Source organism: Mchenga conophoros, linkage group LG6 (assembly GCF_057382185.1).
Source record: "Mchenga conophoros isolate Kocher_MC1m ecotype Shallow Benthic linkage group LG6, M_conophoros_male_GT1.1, whole genome shotgun sequence".
NCBI classification, from domain to species: Eukaryota; Metazoa; Chordata; class Actinopteri; order Cichliformes; family Cichlidae; genus Mchenga; species Mchenga conophoros.
This window is the reverse complement of record NC_140531.1, coordinates 35,505,128-35,532,607: the sequence shown is the minus strand read 5'-3', so window position 1 is coordinate 35,532,607 and position 27,480 is coordinate 35,505,128. Positions and strand designations below refer to the sequence as shown.

The window sequence follows — 27,480 nt, the reverse complement described above, 5'->3', positions numbered from 1 at the left end:
ATATTATTTGATATAAATACATAGATATAATCTCATTCGACACCATCCTGTGATTATTTTAAGTTGCCTTAATTGCTCTGTAGCACTTCTTCAATCTGCGTTCACTTGGTTGTGAAAGCACCTACCATTATATACTTACGAATGCAAAGCCAGACATAACCATTGAGTCAAATAAATTTTATTTTCCAGCATGATGTATGGAACAAAAGCCATTAACAGTAAAAGGTCAGTGAAAATGATCAAGCTTGTTATAAAAAGTATAAATATAACATAATCCTCATAATTTTAAGGACACTTAATACATTTTGTCAAATGGTATAAATAAAAACTTGGGTTTCTCTTAGAATATATTGTCTAAACCAGTAAGACAAAACAGTAAATGCTTCTTCTCCTTGAAAAGTTCATAGGGTTCATTCTTTGAATAGAGAGTAAAATCAACATGTCAGCACCATAAAAAATAAAACAAACAAACACTGATTTTTATCTTCTCCGTGTGTGTATGGCCTGGTCTGTGTGGTAGACGCTGAGAGACAATCACACAGAGATTTATCACCATTGTTTTCATGAGGCATTCTCTTCATTCATGGTGGTTTTCACTACCGGTGTCAGGTTAAATCTGACCAGAAAGGACTCTATTGACAGTTTTATGTGTTTACTTTGACAGAAATAAACAATGGCCACAACATAGTTGGACGATTGCTAATGTGTTGGCTCACTTCAATGTTTTCCTCATTTTCCCTGACATATAAAAACTCCAAATTGGCTGCCCCAAGCTCAGATTTTGAATGCAGTACAAACCTCATTTGCCCATCCTTTGCCAAAGTGAACCTTTTGAAGGTTAGTGTGTCAGAGAATTTCCTGACCCACTTTCTGAGACAAGAAGACAAAATAAGACTTCTATCATTTTAAAATTATAAAATTGCCTCTTCTTTCTATACAAGGCTAAAAAAAAGAGTGAGTAAACATCCATATTTAAGCCTGAGAAAACATAAAAAAATACACACTTATAAAACTACAAAAATAATATAGCTTCCATTCTTAAAGAGAATGAAAATCCTTAAGATTTGTGTTACCCTTTCATTCCAGCCTTTGGCTTAATCCTGTTTATGGAATAAACTGACTCCATTAATCGAAATACAACATTTGTAGTGAGACTCAAATATCCAGTATAGCATTCCTGTATAGTTTTCATCCTCTGAGGTTAACAATGTCTTTTCCTGACTTGGGACAGTGTGTCTGTCTGTTAAAAACCAACAAATGCTTTTGAGATTCATCGACAATGCCCTCACGGAGAGGTCTTTGGAGCTGCCACAAAGCTTGGAATGGCCCAGATTAATGTGTGTTGGAGAGCCATAAGCATAAGGTGCCACATCTGTACACCAGGTCATCAGTTCTATGGCCAAAGCCCAGCGGAGACCTAGACCAGTCCAGCTTCCCGACACATTCGATAGAACTGCCCCCTCTGTGAGATGAGGTTGGCTGGAGAGTCCATCTCAGAAATGTGGCCTCTGTCCATGACGATAACTCTGCGAAGCAGCAAGAAAGAAAGTATATTGTTTATATGCAACATATAGGTGTGTAATAAAGCTGTGCAGTACAAGCAAATATTGCAAAGCACATCTGTATTCGTCATCTCACATGTCATCATTTCCTTTGCTGTATCTGGATATAGCATAACACTCTACTAGCATATAACATGCCTGCATCACATAGAGAGTCTGACCTCAAACACTTTTGCATAGTCCAACAAATAATCTAGCTGTTTCTCATTCAGATCCACAGGCAGCAAGAGTCAGATCCATTTTTAAAGCAGTTTTTACAAACAGATCTTTCCTCTGTATGTTAATTCGTATCTACAAATGACAGAATATAAGTTAACAATTCATTGATTAAGTTAGTGCAGTTAAATAATGCAAAAACAATGCATGTCACTAGTGACCATGTTACACCTGGATTTGACTCTTTGACTCCACAAACTGCATAGATACTACTGGTTTAGGCAAAAGTTAATATTAACAAGTTTGTTTATAGGGCTACAAGAAAGAATATATTTCTTTAGAACCATTCCCACAATTTACTGTCTTTGAAATGGTAAATAAAAACAGTTTTTTTTCTTCTAATAACAAATGCCCTTTACATGTTAGTGTCCAGAGTCCTCTCTTTTCACAGACTTTTGGACTGTGACAAGAAATGGATAAAAGCAGCAATATTCCAGAAGCTGGGATCATCTAATGTGGGATCTTTACCTAGCCTCAGTCACTTAATGAATTCTTAAAATTGTCACCATTACTTTTTTGTCGATTCACTAAATAGGCAATGAACATTAATATACCTGGTGTAGTCCATGATGGTATTAAGGCGGTGAGCAATGGTCAGCACAGTGCAGTCCTCAAACTGTGTGCGGATTGTTGACTGGATGAGTGTGTCGGTCTCCAGATCCACAGCAGCTGTTGCCTCATCCAAAACCAAGATTTTGGTTTTCCGCAACAAGGCTCTGGCTAAGCATACGAGCTGACGCTGACCCAGACTACGTATACAAAGGAAGAGAAGGGAAGATTAGAATATCATACTAAACGTGGTGCTGGAGTAGACGCTACTGTACGCTACTGCGTGTCATATTGGTGAGCTTATGTGTACCTGAGGTTTTCTCCTCCCTCTGTGCATTCATGGTTAAGTTTGTCAGGCAGATTAGATACAAAGTTTTTGAGGTGAGCAAGTTCCAGTGAACTCCACACTTCCTCATCTGTGTAGGTATCAAAAGGGTCAAGGTTCATCCGGAGGGAGCCTGAGAACAGCACAGGATCCTGTGAGAGAGGACAGAGATTTTATTCATCACCGAAATGTCTAAATTAGTAATATAATCACTAATCATTTTTTTAATGTGATGAAAGCCAGATCTCAATAAGAGTTATTATACCTGAGGAATGATAGTAATGCGCGATCTGAGGTCATGGAGTCCAATGTCAGCAATGTCGACTCCATCGATAAAGATCTTTCCCTTTGCTGCCTCTAAGATCCTAAAGATTCCCAGGGCAAGTGAGGATTTTCCTGCTCCAGTTCTACCCACAATTCCGACCTGAAAAAAATTAGGTTTTAGAAATGATGTTTTAGATAATTATGCAGTTTAAATCAAGGCGATGAACACTTTTAATATCACACAAAATGAATTACCTTCTCTCGCTCATGAATATGCAAAGTAATTCCTTTCAGAGCCAACTCAAGGCCTTTACGGTACTGCAGTCCGTAGTCCTGGAACTCTATAGTACCGTTCTGGGGCCAGGCCTGGGGTAGTGAGCTGCTCTCTATACTCCAACTGGCCTGTATGAGCCAATAAGGAAGGATAAGTAGAGAAACAAAAGCCCTCCTCTAGTACAGTTTATTGTCCTAAGCAGTGATTGGGGTACGTGTGTGTGCGGTGGGAATAATGACCTCTTTAGGAGTGTCAGCGTACTCGTTCACTCTCTCAACGGAAACAATGTTGTTTTCCACATCAGTCCAAGATCGCACAATCCAGCTCAGGATTCCAGTCACCTGCAATATTTAGTGAAAAGGCTTTTACTTCTCCTGAAATGCGATGCATTTCCGGATAGAAATAAAAACAATGCAATTTTCACTTTTTCTAGTTTAACTCCCAAATGCCTCATTCTGTAGCTGTGTGATCAAAGAATATATACTGTGTTTCTGGTGGTAATAAGGTGGCTACTTGGATAACAGTATAACAACGTGACTGTGGGTAGACTGTATTACCTGGAGAGAATGTGACACAGCCAGACCAACAATGCCTGGGCTCAAGGTGCTTTTCCCCATCACAGACAGAATGGCAGCAGCTAAGACCACACCATTACCAACAAACTCCAGATTGACTGCCAGCCACCTGTAGATATCAGTGTTATCATTAATATCATTAATAACATTGTTATCTCATAAATCAACCACAATTCTTAATGTTATAAACCTTATCCAACCCTCATCAACTGCTAAGTGAGCAAATGGAATATGAATAAAGCTAAGGCACTTTATAATGATTGCATATCCTCTCACCGGGTGGCCACAAATCGAGGGAAGTAGGAGGTCTGATTGAAGTCAACCCTCTCATTAGCCTGCAGAATGAACCTGGACTGCTCTCCGAAGGCTCGGATGACGCTGGCGCCTTGCACCGTCTCATTGAAATGGGTATAGATGGGCGAGCGGCTCACAGCTTCCAGCCTGCGCAGCTGACAGGATGTGGCAACGTAGAAGCTCTGTTGGCCACAGTGGAAAAGTAAAACACCATCTTTAATGAATGAAACAAGTGGGAACACTCAGGGCTTTCCCATAACTCAGAGTGAATGCATTCAAAGTCCATGTCAGCAGGTGGGGAACAAAATTCAAGTGGATGGCAAAATCAGCAGGTTTGGTTTTGGAGCCCAGAACTTTCCAATAACATACAGTAATGGAACCCAGCTCTTGCTAAGCAACATTCAACAGCATCATCTCAAATAAGAAACTAAAGATCAGAGTGGAGAGTTTATATTTTGGGGAGAAAATATACCTGGACAAAGGCATAGAGGAAAGCGAGAGGCAGGATGATCACGGCTGCAAAGGGTGTAGCCATCAACACGATGATGCAGACCTCCATGAGCTTGAAGACGTAGCTTAGCATCATCTTCAAGCCTTCAGGGACCATACAGTCAATAGCGTCAATCTCCTTAGCAAAGCGGTTCAGGAGGTTGCCACTTGGCGTGGACTCAAAAAAAGACATTGGAGAGTGCAGCACGTTGTTCAGGAGGTCCATGTGCAAGTGGCGAGAGGCGATGATCCCGCAGATAGAGATGGCAACAGTCGTACCAAAGATAGCAACACCTGAAGGGAAGGGAGAATGAGTGTTTGTTATGTCCAAACGAAGTTAAATTGTTTGAATCATTTGAAGCATCATTTGAATTAAACCCACTAACTCACCCTGCACAAACCCAAGGGCCCCAAAGACAGTCAGTTTCAGGTCTGTATCAATTTGGGTGCCGTTAACAACAGGATCATCGGCCCACTTGCTGAGCCAGTAGTTGTAAGCCAACGAAGCGCCCTGCTGGAAGGCGTACAGGAAGACGATGGGAATGATGATGGCCAAACCGATTGTCTTGAAGTACTTCTTGTACATATCCAACCTGACCTGTTACAAACAGATAAAAAGCAGCAGGAATAAGAGAACTATCTTCACATCCATTCCCTCCATTTATCCAAGTCCAGATCAGAGATAATAAAACAATTTTATTCATAATTATTAAACCAGCAATAACTATTTTTGCAGACACAACCAGAACAATGTGTCTGCCATGACCATGTGTTTAACTTTACTGCTGTGTATCTGTTTGCCATTTGGTGCTGGGCACATGTCATGTAAAATTGCTTTTCATTGAAGATGGCTTCTTGTTTTAGCCAAAAATAACATAAGGGGAGTGACTGTCTACCAAAACATTAGACTTGCACAATCTAAAATAACAACAATGATTTGAAATATATTGGCAAGCTAAGCAGAGTTGAGGGAAACTGCAGAGCATGGTAGGGAGTGGCACTGACACCTAATTTTAGGCCTTTTTCAGACTTACTCTTCCAGTGCGTGCCTTGTCAACTTCAGTGAGCTTTCCCAAGTCCTCTGGTACTTGTTCCTGGTCTGTTTCAGAAACAGGCTCCATATTCTGCAGGTTTGTATTAGTGGTGTCACCCCTAAGGAGAGGTCAGAGGTCAGTTTCATAAAAAAGTATGGTTTATATTCCAAATATGAGAATGAGGAGTGATGCATTTGTCAATGTACCCAATGAGCTGCTCCTGTGAGAGATCTCTGGAGAATGGCATGAAGTCGACCATACTGAGGCGAGCATTAGACCTCCTGGAACCAGCTACATGAAAAGTGTGCATAGTGTTGAGTTATTACTGGGAATTTAAGAGATTGTCTTAATGTAAAACAGCAAAACTAATGTCTGAAATGTCTTTTCACCTCGTTGTATGGCACTCTCTTTTCTCTCTGTGCTTGCAAAGGTGTGGATGAAGTCTGCAAATGCGCCGTGGTGGCTGAGGAGCTCCTGGTAAGAGCCACTCTCTGTGATTTCTCCATCTACGAGGACGAGGATGAGGTCGGCCTGCGGCAGGAAGCTCATCCCATGGGTCACCAGGATGCGGGTCTGTATAGCAAGCCACACAAGTCAGAAAAATGACATGTAAGCACAATCCAACACTAAATTGAGGCTTTCTTGAAAACAAAGGTGTCAGCAAAGTGGTTCTTTCCATATTATGATAACAATAGCACAGAACTTGTAACTGGCGCAATTGTCTTTGTGGTTGCGTTGAACTGGATAAACTGCACTTTGCAGACGTTATATGGCATTACCTTGTCTCTAAGGACTCCTTTTGGTCCAATGACTTTGTCGAAGATGTGTTGACCCACATGTGCATCAACGGCAGACAGCGGATCATCCAGCAAGTATACATCAGCCTTTCTGTAGACAGCTCTGGCCAAACTGACCCTCTGCTTCTGCCCGCCTGAGAGGTTAAGTCCCTGCATGGAGAAAAAACGTTTAAAATATCTGAGACTCAACATATGCATGAAGCAGCATTTTTTTTAAACAAAGTATTCAATACCTTCTCTCCAATCTCTGTAGCATCTCCAGCAGGTAGGATGTCCAGGTCAGGGAGCAGGGCACAGGCCTCGAGCACACGGTGGTACCATGTTTTCAGCTTTTCCCGGCCAAATATGATGTTGTCTTGGACTGTGGCATTCTGAATCCAGGCTTGCTGGGGAACATACGCCACAGAACCCTGTGAAGAGACAGTCAAAAGCGAGAATATCAATATTTATTACAAGTTGCCCACAAACTATGAATAGACCTTGTTATGGAACGCAAGCTTAGTACCTTGACAGTAACTTGGCCACTTCTTTTCTCCGTTTCCCCAAGCATAGCGGATAACAACGAGGACTTTCCACTGCCTACATGTCCTACCACAGCAACAAGGGAGCCTCGAGGTACACTGACACTGATCCTGTCAACAAAGAAGTGAATTTTCCTGTAAGCCTCAAATCTTTTATTCTGTTGTTGATTTCTTTTTTCAATCTTCTTTTTCCAAAACATATAAACACATACTTAAGACATACCGTTTAAGACATGGAGGACCCTCTGCAGACCAACTGAAAGTGCCGTTTTCTATGACCACATCTTCTCCGTCTAAACAATAAAGAAAAGATTGACTTAAAAGAACAAAACCTGCAGCGAGCACTGGAAAACAGATGTATTCTTTCATCCTTAGTGATAAACAAACTTTCAAAACAAAGCTTCTCCTTGAAGTTACTCGGCAGGGTGCAGCCGGGGCGTAATTACAAGTGAATTTTCTTAATCATACAAATTACAGAGCCGCTGCTTTTTCACAAGCTGTCTTAGGAAGTGTTGACAGTTTACAGACAGAGGAGTGCAGTATATTTTTTTATTTCTTTCTGAATCATATGTCTGAATTCATGCTGTGATTTACGTTCAACCGCTGAAGGGAACATCCTATAATTACCCTGTCTACCAGTCAGCCTGGGGACCCAGGAAGTGACAGTGCACATGATCCATACAAGGTTGTGGTAGTCCACAGTTATAAACAACTACATCTTGTGGGATGCTTATATTGATTATGACAGCCTGTGATTTCAGGCAGTATGGGGAACCAAACTGTGGATATTTGTGAAACTGAAAAGTATAGAAGTGTATTCATTCAGTGTAATAGTGTATATATGGGTGGGGTTCTTACCAGAGCTCAGTGGTGCCTTTGAGACATTCTCCATTTTCAGTTCTTCTGAGCACAGGTACTTCCCCAGACGTTTCAGTGAGACTACAGCCTGAAACAGTCAGAAATGAAATGGTCGATATGTGCTGTTAAACTGTGGACTGTGAAAATAATCTCCTCAATCAGGGATGGAGAAGAAATGCAACCTACCTGCAGGGTTGTGCTTATTGCAAATGGAAGCTGACTGAGTGGAGTCTTCAGGATATTGATTAGCGCCATGGAGACAAAGACCTTCTGTGCATCCAGGACGTTCTTGTCATCAAGCATCACATAGACTCCAAACATGGCGAAAGCAATCTTGGGGGGGAAAAAAGGCACTAAATGTTACTTTTATGGGCAGAACCCTGCATGCTCTTTAGGCACAGACAGTTTTAAGAACAAGGATTGCACAGGTCTAAATTGTCAATATACTTTAACCCACGTCGAGACGAACATCAGCAGCAATGCTTTAAATGTCTGATACTACTTTCTGACTTCCCCGCCCTGTCTGTGGCACGTAACCCTAAGTCTAGCCAAGTCTTATTGTTCTGTAGACTTGAATCTTTAAAATAAGGCCACTTATGTATAATTTTATTTTTTGCGTCTCCAGCAAGGTGTTTGATAGAATAAGATGAAATTCTCTTCAGACATCTCCAGAGGATAAATCTTAATGATTTGATGATCTAACACAACCTTATTGATTTAACACTTGTAATTATTGTATTGTCTCAGCTTACTTTGTGTTTCTGGCATGGTAAGATGGTATAATGGTTATACCTGGTGGTTGCCAACACGTTAGCATGACTGAGAAAATACTAGTTACTAGTAGAATGCTACTATTTAAAGGTATGGTGCAAGAGCCGTGAATGAATGGGAACCTGTGGAGCTGTGGCCTAAATGTAATTTCATGAGGTACGCTTTATTCTTCTTGTATTTTTTCGATAGAAAAGGCTGAGACAATAGATACTACTGGCTTTGACTGATTCCTTTCTGTAAAGATGAGGAAATTCACAGCACCACTAAGTTCTTCACGGCATCTGTTATTTAGATTTTAAGCATTAAATGAGCTGCAGCAGAGACATTGTAGCATTAGCCCCCTGAGAGCAATCACCTTCAGTCACAGCTGACTGCTTGTTATACACGCATATACATTTCTCTACTGTTTAAGCTACACTCCTAGCCTATAGTTAGCATTTGGTGCTATCATGGGACGGTCATGAAGTGAATTCCTAACAAATCAATCAAATCTAATATATTGCTACTGTACTTGAGAAACGACAAGATTTTTTTTGTCTACATGTCTATTTATTCAAGACCGCCTCACTATCAAGACTGCAGACTATATAGCTCTTTAGCACAGTGGGCTTATTCAGACTTTAGACATGCAGGACTGCTTGTTAGTATCGTGGAGTTAGCCTCTGTATTGGAATGTCTATCAAATGATTGTTCTCACCAAGAAAGAAGAGGAGTTAAAAGATGCGATGGAGATGGAGTAGAGAATTTGAGACTTCTTCAGAGCCTTGAGCTCCTTTTCTCTGTAGCCCAAAACCTGCTCCAGGAAGGCCTTCTCCCAGGCATAAAACTTCAAGATTTTTATCCCATTCAAGATCTCATTCATCAGTCTGATACGGCCATCCATGAACTTCATTTGAATCTCCTGTTGACCAGACACAGGGGTTTTTACTCAGTATTGTTTGAAAAAGACCGCATGCAAAGCTGGAACTGAGGCACAGTGGATAGACAATTAGCAGACCACAGGATTCATGCATTTGTGAACATGGGTTTGACTCCCCTTATTACAGCTGTAGTAGTTTTCTTGAACATCACAGAACTTGTTTAATTCAGTAAGAATTTATTGCTTGTTACATTTTAGTGAATTTTATAACAAGGAAACAACAAAGAGCCAGGAATGTGGTCACTGCATTCAAGACTAAGTTCGATTAAACTGGCATCCAAATTTACAGAAGCCTCTGTTGTTTTTCCAAAGAAATGAAAAATTATGCCTTTCTACTGCCCACCCTTTCCTGTCATTGTTTTTCAAGCATGTTATATGGACCAGACATCAAAAGGACAAGGGAGAATGCACCATCCAGGCCAAACACCCACACAGCTCTTCAGTCACTATCTAAACCAGCTGTGGTATCCCTGACCTGACGTGCCAGATGTCTGGGCTACTGGAACGAAAGTGTGAAGGATTCCTGTAACAGCTTTTACCTGCAGCTTGCTTCTTTTCTTTGCAATGAATCCGTTGAGTGGAAAAATGAGAATGACAGTGGCAATTCCTGCCAGAGCTGACGGGCCAAGTTGCTGAAAAAAGGAGAAAGGATATGATTGTTTAAAGGTTTGTTTTTTTTTCTCTTACTCTGTTAGGCCTCATTTGTGCATGAATTGGATGCTTTGTAAAAACACTGCATTTCAACATACCTGCCAGAGGAAGAAGAGACAAAGCGCAATCTCAATCGGAGCCAGCCACACAGCATTAAAGTACACCACAAAGTCCATGAGCTTCTGAGTGTCTGCTGAAACCAGATTCACAATCTCGCCCACAGTGCAAGTCCTTCTGGCAGAGCTGTTTATCACCAAAGACTGGATTGCCAACAAAAGAGACAGCATTGTTTACAGTGTAATTTAATATCCTCGTAAAGATTTCACAAAATCATTCATCTTAGGTAAAACTGCTAATCACATACTCCATTCTGGAAGAAGATAAGGTTTTTGTTTGTGCCACTTGAGACATAATTTATGTTGTGTGTCTGTGTCGGTTAGTGGCTTCATGTCCGTAGATATAGAGTGACTCACCTTCCTGTAAACCAAGCCCATGACAGCTGTCTTCACCCTCATTCCCACTGTGAAGCAAGTATACATGTACTGATGGTTGAAGAGGGACTGAAGGCAAGAGAGGAGGAACATTAGCGTGGCGTAGAAATAGCCCTTCCACAGTGGTGCATCTTCATCTCTCATGAAATCCAGCAGAAGACTACGGAGGAGGACAAAGAGATACTTAATCGCAATGTTTCAGATGGTTGCACATGTTCAATTTTGTCTTCAACCTCTGTATTGAGGCTCTGTTTCTATATCTTTCCTGGAAAGTTGCGAATGATGCAAAGCAAAACAGGCACAGACAGGTTTTTTACTCTTTTTACAGATTCAATCTGGTATTATCTGACTCTTTTCGTGTGCTTTTGCCAATGTCCTTGAGCGCTGCTGTGGCTGCTGGCTAACTGGCCATCACAAAGTAGCCTAGGTTGCACAACAGAGCTCAGCTTGTGGCCAGGCTGCCCTCACACTTGGCCAGCGGCTCCCTTATTGTGGTCCAACTGCATTTCTGACATTTAGAGCCTCCTCTCTCTCTCTTCATGTCCTCCTTACTGGAGCAAAGAGGGCTGTGGTCTCGTCTACTTTTCTTGCTCACAGCTCTATGACCGTAATTAACACTTCCACTGCTTCTGTGCTTTGCATCAACAACAACATTCCAGTCTGACTGGTGGGATGGTGAGGCGGGTGGCGGGTCGGCCATGACCTGTTTTCACTGCTGCCAGCTTCTGTTGTTGTTTGGCAGTTGTCATAAATCACCAAATCCCTTAACGCTATTTATCTGTCTATCTCTATATTTAAAGAGATATTTTAGACGGTTGTATTTTTGTCTGCTGTTTCTTGAATTTTCCCAGCAGTAAAACAATAAAACTTTATTTTACCCTAGCCTGGTCTGCAGTGCATCCAGGTAATTTCAGTCAGAGCTGAGGTTTGGAAAGGTCTGGCTGGAGCTTTCCTCAATACAGTACACTCAATGCCATTTGGTTTGTGGGACACTGAGCAGTGAAAAAGCTATATTTGGGAACTCAACAACAGTATCTCATTCCAAATATAATGGCACAGTTTCTTGCACTAAGTAAACCTCTTTCTATCAGACTAGACTACTTCATTTCTATCTTTATGCTAAATCGTCACAACATTTATGGATTATATAAATGAGAGAACTGCTATCTAGGGGATTTTCAGCAATGGAAAAAAATACTCATGGGCCTCATGGTACTGGCTGAGATACACTTAATATTTGCAAATATTGGCAACTCATACTACATCTACTTAAAGGCACATGTCTTTCATAAAAGCAGAATTTGAGGTTCTGGTGCACTCTTACCTTAGCACCTGAGGGATGGCGAACATGAAGGCATCGTGGAATATGATACACAGAGTACCAGTCAGGAAGTACGGGCCGAATTTGCGTGCCAGTGTTCTGAGGAGGAAGAAGCCAGAGCTTTGTTCCTTTTGCAACTTCCTGAGGAGCTGAGCCTGCTCTGGCAGTCGGCTTCCCAGCGCCACACCTGATGCTAAGGCTTTCTCCTGCCTAAAAGAGCAAAGACATTGTCACAGTTACAGACATCTATGTTAGAGATGCACCAACATGCTGCTGTCTTTTAAGTCTCCAATGTAAAACTCTAAAAAAGCACTTGTTTTTCGTGCCACCGCTGAATTTGTTGGCAGCTTAGAAAAGCATTATTTGCTGAAATAATTATTAGACTTAACAACTGCTTTCAAAGCACTGGATTGTGTTAACAAGCCTTGGAAATGGCACAGAGTCTCTAGTCTTGACATTATGGTATTGTATTGTCCTCAAATGACTCTCTTTGGGCCTATTTTTAGCCCTAAATGCCTGTGGTGATGAGACATCCCAAGTTTTAATTTACCACAGTTACAGCTCTGCTCTGCTCGGGTCATTAATTCGACCAGCCCCATGTTGAAGTTTGACCACATTGCAATAAAATGGAACTGATTTTTGGCTATGACAATAAGGAGAGGAGTACAGGGGATCACAGGCCTGTGTCAAAATAGCAAGACACGTGCATTTCCTGCACATGTCATGTCCTGTCTTTTGTGCTGCAGATTCATGCACCAACTGCTGCCTGATACATATCAAACATTAAACAGCTGAAGATGTGGTTCTTTAAAGGAGTATGCTGACATTTGACATGCTTCTGATGTGGAGAACTATGTAAAAGCAGATGCCTTCTAAAATCTAACAAATAAAGCTGATGATCCCAGTAAAGACGTGGTTACCTAAGGTTAGGATTTAAATAAGAATTTTCAACAGAAAGTCAGAATGGCAGTTTGAGGACTTGAAAGATGACTGTTTATCAGGTTAATGTTAAAATAATGTTATTGGTTCCAGTACTGTAACAGATTTTGTTATAGATTTTGCATCCACTAGTACACAGAGTCCACTAGGGTACGAATGATGTAAGTTTCATCAGCAGCAGCTGCATGTGAGGCTCAGCACGGCTGTTATTGTACCCTCCAATTTGCGGTGACCCCACAGACTTGTCCACCAACTGCACATGCTTCCCCCGAGCAGACTCCAAGTGGACTAGAAAGTAGTATAATGAGAACAATTATGTGTTTGTGGTGTCTGCAGATGTTTGTGTACGTGTCTTAAAGGAGCGTAATCCCAGCCATACTAGAGAGGTATACAGATGCATATGCAAAGTGCATTGCAGTACTACTGTAAATACCCAAAGTACCAAATAAAATTTATCAAATTTAAATAATTCTCACTTTTGAAGTTTGGCACATTCAGCTGTCCAGTCCTGTTCCAGATCTGAGATGATCTTTTGTGATCTGTCTTCCTCCCTTAGGGTCCACAGATCCCCTGCTTCCAGTGGGTTGCGATATCCTTTTACGACAAGTCTGAGGAAGAAACACGGGAAGTGATTCAAACAGAATAAACATATTATTGTAAACAAGCACAAACTGTTGTTGCAGTGAGTCAGCCGATGCCTAAAAATGAAAGGGTTTTAAAGAACCATCTTACCCAGTGAACCACCAGAAGAGGATCTTTGACAGGAAAGAGGCATCTTTCACAGGACAGGGATTCTGCAACAGATTAAAGACCAGACTCACTGTTGTTTTCGCAGTAAATCTCTCACCACTTGAGGGTTTTTGAGAAATACACATCCTAACAGAGTCCGTCGGTTGATGGTTGAATGGTGCACTTGTGCGGGCTGTGTTTAAGAATGCTAATGTGCGCAAACAACACTGCACACTCAGGTGGTCCAGTCTGACGACCAAAGGCCATGAACTCCCACAGAACAGCACAAATAGTGCTCAGTGTTAGCGCAGGGTGAATATGACGTTTTGAGGTCTGCTGCAGACAGAGTGGAAATGTGTCATCACAAACTATAACAAGTGGATACACACGCAGAAAAACAGAGTTTGTCCCGTCACGCAAACTTTTTGGCATCTCCTCCACCCTGCCACCCCCTCACTGGGGTGTTTGCTCTCATCATTACCAGTGCTCTTACTCTCTGTCTCCCCTCTTCCTCTCTTCCTGTGAGTAACTCTAACCAGAGCGTGGGGCAGAGCAGCGGAGGAGGTGGAGGAAAATGGGTGTGTCCACCATGCCAGACTGTGGCTTCTGCACCCTCAACCTCCTTGCTACTTGCCAGCAATTTCTTAAGGGACTTTTCCAGCTATTTCAATTGTTTACCACTGCGGAAATATTACATCATATGTCTGTTTGATAAGTTAGAGGCTCATTTTCATTCACCTGTGAGTTGCCCCTAATCAGCGTATTATTCTGAGCTCAACAACGTTTTACCAAGCTCATGTTTGATGGGGTAGTGAGATCTGTATTAAGTAATTGCTTTTCTGTTGTGTGGTCACAGACTCTTAGCAGTGGTCTCGATGTTATCTCACAAAGTGAGTGAGCAGTACTGAAGGTATGCAGACACACAGGCACACACACACAGTCATTCACACTCCTCTCACAGGAAGCCAAAGTGGACATGTGAGAGTGAAAGGAAGGAGGATGTGAATCACATCATTTCCTCCAAAAGTGAAAAGTGTCTTCACAACAAAAGCGGAAAACCACAGGACAGCCACTCCGGCATTTTTCGTTCCTAGGTAATCATAGAGGATGTTCTTGACGGAAGCGGTTTACATTCTCCTCTGCCTACCTTTTCTGAGATGGTTTTTCCCTCTGGAGGCTGGTCAGCAAAACAGCACAGGAATAGCTGGGCCAACTGGATTGTGAAGTAGGAGAAGAAGGCGAGGTATCGTACAATATCAGAGGCAATGCCCTGTGGAATAAATAAATAGGAAAAGCAATGAAAAGGCAGCTGATAATGTCAGAATGCTGCAGTTAAAGTTCTTTGAGTTTACTGGTTTCAAGCAAGTTTTGCAATTTAGACATTTATTTTAAACTAGGGACACAATTAATTGGCTTTGCGGCCGACATGACGAGGGTTTTCATTTGGATCAAAATGTATTTTGGTTGTTTCATCTCTTTCAACATTACTTAACAAATCACACAACATCCTGACTGTGGTACAACGGATCATTTGTCACCACTGTGGCTTTGTGTGCAGTTTCACAACAGCACAAAATTCATTATATAGCTTTTATATAGCTTTTCCTTTGAGCGCAAGCCGTATAGCGGAGGATGGTTTCTGCACCGGGATCACAGACACAATAAAGAGTATTTTGGACCTTTAAGCCAAATCAGGGTGAAAACCCAGAGTCTTTAATGGTGTGCTTTTTATAAATGAAACAACAGTTAAATTTGTCTCGCAGTCACGCTAAGAGCCCGTATCTGTAAACAGGGAAATTGTGGTTTCACAAACCAGCACCCTTACTTTCAATCAAGGGAGCAGCTGCAATATTAACCACTCAGAGACTTTTGTGAATTGTAGGACTCGCATGTTATTCTTGACATACAGAAACTTTGGGCTCTGGCACAGGCTTTGTTTACAACTGGGACAGAGCCACTGCCACAGGCTGTGTGCTGTGTATGTGCAGCAGTATGGCTATGCATAAGAGTTGGAGCCATGGTAAACAGTAAAATGATTTTCTGTGAAAAGTGTGGTGCCGTGCCCAGAAAGGCGATACGAAGAAGCCAAACGGATCCGGCCACACTGTGAAAAGCAGGGTCAGGATGGTCGGAGAGTGGGTGGGAAAAATGTAGGTCAAGCAGCTAAGAATGACCAAGGGTCCGCAAACATGTACTCCATCAACTTGAGCTGTCAACGCTGCAATTTGAAATGGACACATTCTTCATAAACATTTAGAATACATCTCAGCGCTATATACAGTCCACACGGAATAAAACTGCTGAGCTGTGCAGCCTCCGCTTTTTTTATAGCTCATCACAGCAAAAGAAAACGTCTTACTGTTTGTATTTTGTCATGCAACAGTACTGATGTTAGTGATGACCGCTATAGTAAAACCCTCAGAAAACAAATACTGGCCAGGATAACTGAGAACAAAATGGCATTTTTAAATAATGAAAATTACAGACATTGAAATATACCAGTCAAAAAAACACTAAAAATATTTTGTTTGCAATTTTGAAACTGTTAAACAGATCTATAACGTCACTATTCATTGCCTAAATCTTTCCTTTCTTTGGTTTTACTTCTGAGATCTAGTCCAATTTTTATTTACCGATGGGATCCTGGAACTTCCTCACTACTTCTGTTGCAACTGTATGAATATTAAATTCATATTTGTACATTCTAGGAAAAAGCACATTCAGTTTCCTTCCCAAGTTGGTTGAGAGGAGTGATATTGCTTGTGGCTGTATGCTTGATACCTAGCTCCACTATTTAGCATAAAAACAAAATCTGTCTCAGTAGCTGACACATTACATTTAATTTTTGTAATCAGTTTACTGTCTTTGTGGTAGACTAAGCCAATTAGTCTACCAGGAATTATAACTTCCTTTGTTTTATGAGTTTTAGGGGAGTTGCCTGCAAATCTGAAACTTTAAATGCCAGTCTTGACGTATAATACCTTCTAGCTGGCAGCAACAACAGTTTTTGGAGGAGAGGATGTGGTAAAAAGCCTAAAGTGATTAACCAAATTTAATACGTAGATACGGTTCATCATAAATTAGAAATATGGTATGGAGGATATAGTAAGAATTTATGAGTGGTTACATGTGTGCACCGTTCATGTGTCCGCATGTGTGAAATGAAAACATCTGCGTGTAAATCATATATGGCTTTACATTATGTGTGAATGCATAGATTTCCATCTGGCCGTGGTTACAGCAGTGTAGGTCCATAAACACAGCGCTGACGTTCCTCTGGTCTGACCCTGGGCTGCCATGTCTCACCAGCATTTATCCCAGGCCCATCATTACTCTCCCCCAAACAGTATGGGAATGTCACACTGAGAAACGATAAAACAGAAATATGGATGTGTGTGTGTTTTTATGGAAATGCAAATGCGACTGCCCCACGGCTGCGTGAACAAAAATACAAACCTACCCCCATACAACAATGATTGCTGTGTTCGACGGGAGACACAGGAAGAAAAGGAAACCCTAAACACACACAGGCTTGACCAGAATTGGCAGTGTCATCCTCCAACACATTGTGTTAACTTTGGGCTACCTTGGTTAAAATTGGGGGATAGAGATAGAAATTCTTTTCTGACACAGGGTACAGCTCAAGCTGTGCTGCTGGAGTCTCGCGTCTAGACTATGGGTAGGAGCACAGCTGATTAGATACCTCTTCACGGTGTTTAGACATGGCAGGTTCACTAAGTTCAGACTGGGCATGCTAACAAATTCACTTTGGCATGAGCCTAGTTTTGATTTCAGTCTTTTTGGATGCAAGATGATATCGTTTATATTAAAGGGTACATTTATTTTTATATTCATTAATAGGCTAAGAACATACCTCATCCATGGCTAGCTGGATCTTTGCTCTTAGAGGCACCAGAGCACAAACAACTGCCAAGACCCAGAACAGGAAGAGGAATATAGAGGAACGACAGCCTCTTATTCTTTCCAACTGGATGATGCACATGGCCAGGATCTAGAAAGAGAGACAGAAAGACTTTAATTTAACAGTTAACATGTGTGGTTCTTGCAACACAGGACAGGAAACAACTCTGTCCCTGAGAGCACCATAGAGAAGAGAGCCAAACTCCAGTCTGTGATGCCACGTTGATACTGCCTGAAATGATTTCACGGACAAAAGGACCAGGAGGAATCAACTTTTGTAGAGCACAACAATGTTTTTCAGTCTCTGGGAAACTCAGATTTCATAGTCTGTGTACAGTCATGTCAACTGCTTTCTAATTGGCATTGCGTCTATAGATTGCATTATAAATTTAAAAACAGAGACCTTCCAAAAGGCTTTCCTTTGACTCTAAATGCCTCTGGATTTATGTCTATATGAAGACTTCAGGTTATTTGAATATTCTGATATTCTGCAGAAATCCAAAGAAAGGGATATTTTTATGCTCATCGTTTCTCACCTAACCAACAATGAGCCAAACTAGCTTGGAAATCAGTACAATAACTTCACAATCCAATAACAAATGCAGTGCAAACTTAATATAGCAACAAAATAAATTGCAAAAAATGCTGACAAACGTTGAAGTTAACTACGGTTAACATTTTACACAACATTTAATTCATGGAAAAACCTTCACTTGATGCAGGGGAATAAAACTGCCAACAAGCTGTTTTTTTTCTGGTTAATATTAACAAATGCTATCTTGCTTACTAAAACAAATGCATGACCCGAGGATGCTGACAGACGATCTTTTAATGGCTGCGTGTGTCACCGGATGCCACTCGTGGAACCACAGAACCTCATTCTCTTCTATTAGCTGCAACTGTCAGTGCGAGTGTTTTCCACAGAGCACAGATTTCATGTGATCTAATGTAATGCGGTCAATGGTTTTATAAAAACCTCCAAAAATAGCTCTGATTCTGGGAATTCCCTGGCTGCAGACACGAATATGACTTGGCTCTTTTCTCTTTATAAAAATGACACATATACGCCGCATGCCACACTGTCCTATATACTTTCCTGTTTTCTCCAAAAAACAAACAAACAAACAAGCAAAAAAAGACTAATTTGGTTTAGACATGCTGGCTATCTGTCTGTGCTCAGAGGAGGCACGCATCGGCTTGTGAACCTCTGTAATTGGTCCCTCACCGAGTGGTTGGCCAAGTGAGACGTCACTTCACCGTGCCAGCTCATCACCAAGTGGGGAGAAAGCGGATTTAGGTTTCATAATGAGCACCCACATTGGTTACCCCGGGACGAGCCGCAGTGCTGTCCTGTTATAAACTGCTGGTCTGTCAGTTATATAACTTTTCTTTTTGCATCAACAACCTGAAGCACTTTGTGTAAATCCAGTGAATGTCTTTGTGCTAATATAAACAATATTCTTGCTGCAGTGATGATGAAACATTTGATTTGATTTGATTTGTTCATTCATTTTCCCCAACACATTTGATGCTCACCAGCCCATCAGGGAGAGAGAATATAAATAGACACGCACTTACAGTCACACATATGGGGAATTTAGAGTCTCTGGTCTACCTGACTTGAATGTGTTTGGGAAGTTGGAGGGAAAGCCATAGATACAGTAAAGAGGGGATGTGAACAACATGCCAACCCAAAACACACAAATGTCAAAGAATCTTGTGTGCTTTAGGACCGAAGCTATTCTAATTAGCAATACTTTAGTTAACTGAGTAGCTTCTTTAATAGTTTTCAATGGAATTTTATTCTGCTTTAAATGCATATTTGTTTTCTGAACATAAAATCAGCAACACTGGCCTGATTTATTCATTCACTGCTTTATATACATAGCATAGCAGCGCTGTTAGCAAAAGATTTTGAGCCTATTAGTGCTTGTGGTTGCACGCGCCTGAGCAGTGCCAGTCCAGCCCTCTCTTAACTCAATTTTGTGGTCTTAGCCAACTAAACACGAAATGCTTTAATACTACCTGTGTAGCAACTACTGGAGATTTAAGATTATCGTCAAATGAAGTTTGAGAAAAAGAGGACATTTTTATGCCACAGTTAATCTTCCAGTTACATAACAATAGATTAAAGTGCCAGTGAATGGTAAAAATGGATTTGTGGGACAGCCCAGCATGATATAAAGATTGAACAAATGCAAAAGTCAATAACTTCAACTGTTATTTAATACACTTTTAGAAGTATTTTCCTCTGCTGCATATGGGAACAATATTCTTAACTATGTTAAACTAGATATTGCTTGTGATCATAAAGATAAAATAGTTAGCTAAAAGATGCTAAAATGCTACAGTTTAGCGATAATTAGTTGATTAACACTGGGGATGAATCAATATAAATGAATGTATTTCATAGGTTAATTTGACCCATTAGTCAGTTCATCTTATTGACTGCTGGAGGAGTTAAGTAAGACTATGGGACTACTTAACACCATATCTATTAGGCACACTCTATGTTAGTGTGCTGTACCAAGCCCATGGGATAAACCTTCTTTTTTTTAAATTCTTTTGCTCCTAAACACATAAGATCACATCAGCCCCAGTCCAAACCTTAACACCAAACTGGCCTTAGGTCAGCGTACAAGAGGAAGGTTGATCTTATTCCTAGCTTTCCGCTCCGTCTTGCCACCATATTGCTGCAAACCATAAGCCCATCTGTTTGTAGGAGTCAGTGGGTGGAACTAACTTCATCACTAGGCCTGAATCAAACCCCGACCTTATAATTACATGGGAAGTGTGCAGTGCTGGGGATGGAATAGGAGCTTTACGTCATGGCATTACTGATTATAGCCGGTGTCATGTGTGTACTTTACATCCGTACTGACCACGATTCATTCGTGGGCTGACTGACTTGGGCGAAAGCGTTCCCATACACTAACTTGAGTTGAAGGGCAACAAAACAAACTGGTCAGAGCAACAAGAGCACAGTGTTCCGTTCCCGCACCCAGGGACTGGTTGGTGGTATGTGGCTAGAATCAACATCTAGAAAATTATATCCTTTAATAAAGATAAGTCTGGCACATAGATTAAAAGATTGGAGACATGTTCTTAATGTGATTTAGGAGTTTGTTCTCTGCCCCCCCACCCTCCTCCCCGGTGTGAGAAATTAGATATTCCAAATAAGGGACCTTTTTTGAGATGTATCCTTTTGATACAAGAGACGTCTCAGTGTATTTTTAACACAAACACGTGCTGGTATTTACTCAAGAGTCTGAAAAGACCACAGGTGGGTAAAGCTGTCTGACTTGGAGAGTGAGACTGAGCAGAACCTGTATGAGGCTACAGAGAGAGAGAGAGCTTTGTACGTAAACTTATACAACTGTGTGGGTCGTATACGACAACTTTATAAGCTCACAGGACCCTTCCCATCTGGGCTCTGCACCCTTGCATAGCATTGTACTTTCTATCACTCTTGCTCAGGATAAACAGCATTTTAAACTTGCCATGCCACCCATGCTGAGCTGTACTCCTCTTCTCCTTTGCCTTCTCATCCAAGTTAAGTATCATTTAAGATGTACTGAAAATGAGTGGGATCGATGTTCTCAGAAACATTCAGGGACTTTTCTATCAACAAAGGCTAAAACATTTCTCTGATTGCACGCTGGGCCTTATTTTCTATAAATAACCTTCTACCGCTCACCCTAGACACCACTGTGATCTGGGTCGTGGAGGCCAGTATGGTTTGCTTCAAGATGTTTTGAGGGAAGATACAAACAACATTTGTAAAGATTAAAGATCTCTTCCAGACTACGTACATCTGCATATGTCTTGCACTGATTCAGATCTAAACATTTGAGTCAGAGCTTTTTGTTTTGGGGTTTTTTGGATTTTGGGTTTGGTTTATACCCAACCGAGGATTCTTGTTGCTAGGGTATCCGGAGGGCTATTTTGTCTTTTATCTTTTCTTCTTCTTTGCTAAGGCGTTGCAGTTGAACCCACTGAACTGTACAGTTGTGGTCAGAAGAATTGTGCTCAGAGAAGCATCTGGCATCTAAACTTCCAATCCAACAGTACACCTGTAGGCTATATAAAGACCGAATCTTCCTGTGTAATTAGGGTTAACACAGACTACAATTGTGTGTGTGGATTTGTGTGTTTTTGTTTTAAAGACAGACCACATAGTTGGAAGACAGTCATATGGACTTAATTGGGATTGAAGCCATGCCATTGTCAATGTTCTTCGCCACTAAGCAGCTCATTTGAATTCTAATACATAATTGACCAATCATCATGATGCATGATGATGTGTCAGATACAAACAGTACATACCTTGGAAACAGTATACACTAGATCATCACCTATAAGAAATATTATCGTTTATGCAGTGTTTATTCATTATGTAGTGTATACTGTTTCCAAGGTATATACTCTGACACATTATATTCAGTCATATTCTTGCAGATTTTATATCCATAATGTAAAAAACAACGCATGTAGACTCACAGAAGCAAGAAAATTAAAGAGGAAGGGTCCAAACTGGGAAAGGGGAAGTCAGAGGGAATGGACTTCCTCTGGTGTCTCATGAGCTCAGCTGAGAGGAGTTTGTGTTAAAAAGCCTAAATCACAGATGGAAACATGAAGCAATTCCCATTTTTTTCAGTGTCAGTTGTATATATTTTGTAAAAGAGGGATCCAGGCTGCAAAATATCTGATTCATTATATTTGGTTTATTTGGCCACTGCCAAAGTACCTAACAGTCACACTTTCATTGCATTGGAACTTTGCACATACATATGCAGTTACATTGACTCCACATGAAACAGTAAGTGATGTCATTATATAAGTGCTTTGCAGTCCGATGAGCGATTGTCAAATACAAGCAGGTTACTGTGATATTTGCATTGCCTGCTACACCATAAATCTAGCTATAGTTCTGCATCTTTGCACCTCAGTGTTTGACTAGCATACTGTATATTTGCACAGTGACATGTGAGCCAGCAGGACACAAGTCGAAATATTTCCCAAACATCTCTGTTAGCTAAAGCTACTCTGAATGAAGAACAAATGTCAGATCTACAAATCAACGGTGCATCTATATATAGAAATTATGGACACCTGATGCACAATTAGATGATTGCTTCGCAGTAATATTAAAGTTGTTGTCTGTGTTTAATAACTGTGTTTAAAAACTTGCGTTGTAGTTCTTGCTTTTTTATTCTTAAAGGATTTGTTTTCAACACTGTGCCTTAATGTTATCACTCCCATTCTGACGACATGTAGTTTCCCCCCTTAGTACAAACACTAAGAACACAGTGCAGTGCTTTGGCTAAATAAGGAATTGATAAACGCGCCTTGCTCCTATCCTTGATGTTCCAAATGTCATGCAAGATCTAAAGTGTGCGTAACCTTTTCCAGGTCAATAAAACATTAAATTAAAACAACTGGAGTTTGATTTGGATAGATGTGTACATGTGTGAGAAAAAAGAGCCACAGTATTTACCACAGTCATGCTGCGAATAATAGGGCTGAGCAGAAAGACCATGTGGTGTTGGATATCCTGGCTCCTCTCCAACAGGATGTAGAAGAACTCCACAAAGCCAAATGAAGCCAGCAGGAAACCCAACACCTGAACAGAGCAGAGAGTATGAGGAGAATGAGTCGAGAAGCTAAAAACAAAAATAAACAAAACAAAAAAAACCAACACAAACTTAGCAAATGTTTCGACTTTTTTTCTTTTTCTGTCATGGGAAAAACTTAAACAATAAACTGAAGACTGGCCAGCATTTAAAATGATGTCTCACCATCTTGGCAGAGCAGAGACAGGACATTTGAATGTGTCCGCGGTCATGGCAGTAGAGATGAAGACAGTAGAAAGGGGCCAGCAACCACAGATAGATACAGGGGACCCACACCAGCACTGTGTTCTGGAAACACTGGGTTAGGTCTGGGTTGGCTGTGTACCATGTACGGTTCCAGTCCTGCATCAGAGAGAAAACAAGAAGTTCAAAAGTTCAGCTTGAAAGAATATACTTAAAAGCCAGAAACCGAGGTCAAACTGTGCGATTATATTCATCATCTGACAGACTAAGCAGGCGGGACAAAGTGGCAAAAATCCCGACTTGGTGCAGGTCCTACGTTTCATCCATCAATCCACTGAGAGCGAAACCACAGCAGGTCAACAGAAAACGTATCTGTGCTCAGTCCTGAGAGAGTGCGAGCTGGAAAAGGCCTCCTTTGCCAAAAAAGCTGAGTCAGTATTTGAATGTTTTATTTTTTTCCCCCTCACCACGTCTCTGGCTTGTTTCCCAATTTGAGTAGGACAATATAACTGTCAACAAATCAAACGATGAGGTCAAGAACTACAGTAATAATGAAGCCCATAAACTATAAAAGTTTGTGCAGACGAGGTGTGTTGAGCAAATGCTGCCAAAATGTTGCGATTACGTAACAGTAGCGCAACCAAGATAGTCTGTCTATCGTTAAAAAAAGATACTTGGGGCTAAATGGCTTGTTGTTGTCAAGCTTCCCTTGTTTATCACCTCGCTGCCCTAATGAGGGGCAGGGTGTCTGGCTGTGCTAACAACACTGCCCTGGGGAGTCACCACAGGAAGTGGTTTTAAAGCTTCTAGCATGGCACATACGTCTGGCTCTGCTGGTAGAATTCCAACTGGGATAAGGTAAAGTGGCCAAAATTGGTGGCAGCTGCGAGATTATTATGTAACAACCATCTGTCCACACACAGGCTTTTGAGTGAAGCCCGGCAGGTGAGATATTGGGCAGACTGACGCTGTCATTTCTGGTAACTGTGATTAATTCAAGTTTACCATCAGTCAATACTGTTTACTGCCACATGGGTCTGAATCATGATCGGACTGTCAGGCTCTTGTTTCAGTTGCTAGCAATTATGATGATACACTTCTTTGGCTGCCTCGCCTTAAAAGTCTGATTCTCACATACAGCTTCACTACATATCTGGTTAAGGTTATGCAACGAGTGCATGATTTTGCACCTATGGTATAACAGCAGCTTCTGTGAGGTTTGGCATATCAAAATCCATTTAAGTGAAAAACTGCTTGAGAAGGAGCGAGTGGGTGGCTACTTTCACAGACCTGTCTGAGTTCTGTGGTCAGTGGCAGGCAGATGAGCACTTTTATGATGACATCCAACCCGTCAAAGCCTCTCTGCGCTCTTTCTTGTGCTTTTTGCTTGTTTCTGACCCTTGGCTGAAATGGTGTCTGGTAGATGCCAATAGTGTCTATTTTTACCTGACAAAGTGATTTGAGAGTGGAGAACAGAGACACTTATTGTCCTCTGAATCTGCTCATTGTTGCTTTTTTACATCCCCTTTATTTCAGAAACCAATTCAGCGTGTTGCAATCCCGTTGAGTTTTGAGGAACTGTTAGAGGATTACCTATTGTGAGTATGTGACGTGTATAAACTATAGAGACTGTAATTTAAGGGAGCGTTGATCACTCCCCTGTCTGTCTCACTTTGGCCTGTTGTTCAAATTATAGATTAGGTTGATCTAAAAAGAAAGACGCTAAACACAATCCTAGCTCCTAAATTGGCCCCTTTCAAATTTTTCCTAAAACCTTTCAGGTCAGGTGTTGCTGGAACAGATTGCTGAGCTGGACTTTACAATTTCAGTTTTAGATCCATATAAATCTGCATTGCTGCCCCAAGGCTGTGACCAGTGAGTCAGCAATGATGTCATTTCCAAAACATGTAAAAAGGTCAGTGTAGTTAATAGCAATAGATATTTGTGGCCAGCAGAAGACAGAAACATCTGTTAAAACATCCCGTAAGAACAGCACATCTGTGTTTTGAAGTTTCATGGCAGCGAGGGCTGCACAAAATACAGTTAACACGCTTTCACTTTCCCAACAGTGTTTGATGGCAGTTGTTTTGAGGTTTTGCAGGAGCAGAAACAGAGAACAAGAAGTAACGAGAACCAGAAACCGAGTGAAAGAGGAAGGACGAGGGTTGAAAAAGTCAAGTTAGGAATGAGTGCATTTAATAATCCTGGCATTCCAGTTGGATCACAGCCGTTCCTTTTATTTTAGAGCCGGGATTTAGAGTGTGGAGTCTTGCAAACATGCAAGACTAGAAACCTTTTCCAATTAGAGCAGCAGACTCACTGTGGTGCATTTCATCCAATCAGCATCTCGTTGTTATGAATTATGCCGCAGGATGACAATAAACACACAACTGTGGTATTCATCAAAGGTAAAGGCTGGCGTTCAGAGAAGCTTTAGATTACAATTAGTAATACTGGCTGCGAATACTGAGAAGGTCAGTGTATGGGGGTTTTCTCCCTAAACACACAAAATTAGTATTACTCATTTGATTTATTTATTAGTGCCAGTAATCCTTCTAATCTAATCAACAACAGGTATCCAAGGACAAAATGCTAATCTGGCTAATGCTAATGGCACTGATCATTTAAATAATAAGATTAAAACAAGTTTAGGAGAGTTTCATCAAGAATTATACCAGTGTGTTTATACACCAACACTTCTGTAAACAAATGCTAATACTCATAATATAATCTGCCAAAATAACAAAAATATCTTTGATTTCATATTTAGCAATTCATAGACAACTACGAGCTGAAATTAACAGACATCTTTGCAGGAATAAGCAGGAATTATAAAGACATACCTCATTTTTTAAATGAATGCTGTTTAAAAGTGACCTTGGCTGAAAAAGCCACACACTCAGTAATGCGATGTGATTCCAGGGTCAGTGAACACATCATAAACTCACCCACAGAGGGTCCAGGCCACTGAGTCTGCAAAAGGCATCCATCCACTCGTTGGCTCCTTCCTCCCTGTTGCTCCACTTGTTGGGCTCGATCAGCACTGCTCCTCACAATGGGTAGCACAGACTCTCTGCAACAGCACCGGTGGGTGTATGTATGTGTGACGGGGGGAGAGACACTGAGTCCTAAAAGACTAATGGTTGTGTTTCTTGGGTTTAGCCAGTCCTCGCTTGTCTGTCTGTGTGGTACGCTGTGTTTATTAGTGTGTGTGTCTGTTTGAGTGTGTGACCTTTCCTGCTCTTTAATAAAACAGCTTCTCTCAATCAAACGCTGTTTCTGTCTGCCTCGCTGTTTGAACTGGTGCTGCCCTGAGATTCTGTGTCTTTCTGAGTCTCACTCAGTCTGCCTGCTGTTTATGAGTGTGTCTCCTTGTTGGGTGGGTGGAAATATTTCTCTCTCTCTCTCTCTCTCTCTCTCTCTCTCGCTCTCTCACACTCTCCCTCTTTCTCTCCCTCATTTACTCACACCCCTCTTTTCTCTCCCACATCTTCTGGATTTTGATCAAAACACCACAGCTACTCCCTCAGTGGGATGACAGCTCCACACCCAGACACACTCCTCCCATCTTCACTCAGTGCCCCTCACCTCCTGCCTTGCTCCCTCTTTTCCCCTCTTTCCCCACATCCCAAACAGCCAGTTGTCTGACCACAAAGTGTCTGTTTGTGCATAGACATACCTTGTAAACTGAAACTAGCCACACTCAGATAAATACCATGCTTATAAGATCTCCACTTAGCACAAATCCAAGATATTAGCAGTGAATATTTTCTTACCTAAGTTCACCAAGCCTAGGTAGCACCAACTTATAGCATATGTCATAATATTTGAGCTGCTGTGTATTTGAAATGTTCTATTTTTTAGTCTAAACACTGTTTTTGTGGAACTATCTTGGTAGCACAAAGCATCACATGCATTTCCAAGTATTGGACAAATTGCTGATATGGCAAGAATATAATATATTTGGTTAATTAGTCATCTTCCTGAGCTAAAACATGCACTGTTAGTGGAAAATGTGACATCATCATGCTGAATAAGATGGGGGTTAGTAAATCTGTGTCCCTTTCGTCTGTGAAAAAACTGAAAGACGAGAGGGGGACTTGGTTGCTTGTGTTACTGTCACTAGTTTGTTAAGGAATAGGTGCAAATACTTAAATGCAGCAC

At 41.2% G+C, this 27,480-nt stretch overlaps 1 protein-coding gene and 1 long non-coding RNA gene across 3 annotated transcripts; one reads left to right on the top strand and one right to left on the bottom strand.

The window, feature by feature from the left end:
• Nucleotides 1-168: 168 nt before the first annotated feature.
• Nucleotides 169-26,632, bottom strand: abcc6a (ATP-binding cassette, sub-family C (CFTR/MRP), member 6a). Its single transcript, XM_085277759.1, has 31 exons — nt 26,265-26,632; nt 23,299-23,475; nt 22,998-23,123; nt 17,454-17,591; nt 14,727-14,849; nt 13,583-13,644; nt 13,327-13,458; nt 11,915-12,121; nt 10,573-10,750; nt 10,198-10,359; nt 9,988-10,080; nt 9,227-9,430; nt 7,945-8,091; nt 7,759-7,846; nt 7,124-7,193; nt 6,885-7,011; nt 6,613-6,789; nt 6,362-6,529; nt 5,972-6,155; nt 5,789-5,873; nt 5,583-5,700; nt 4,939-5,146; nt 4,532-4,842; nt 4,042-4,241; nt 3,748-3,874; nt 3,430-3,531; nt 3,172-3,318; nt 2,918-3,076; nt 2,638-2,804; nt 2,333-2,527; nt 169-1,526 (listed from the first exon to the last, which is right to left on the bottom strand). The coding sequence occupies exons 1-31, from the start codon at nt 26,304-26,306 to the stop codon at nt 1,418-1,420; spliced, it is 4,533 nt and encodes a 1,510-aa protein (XP_085133885.1). The 5' UTR covers nt 26,307-26,632; the 3' UTR covers nt 169-1,417.
• Nucleotides 6,014-11,356, top strand: LOC146573159 (uncharacterized). 2 transcript variants are annotated; one of them, XR_014892788.1, is made up of 4 exons: nt 6,014-6,153; nt 6,374-6,520; nt 6,633-7,037; nt 9,816-11,356. It is a non-coding gene; the product is annotated as an uncharacterized LOC146573159 (long non-coding RNA). The 2 variants fall into 2 exon arrangements; XR_014892787.1 differs by having other exon boundaries at nt 6,374-7,037.
• Nucleotides 26,633-27,480: the final 848 nt, after the last annotated feature.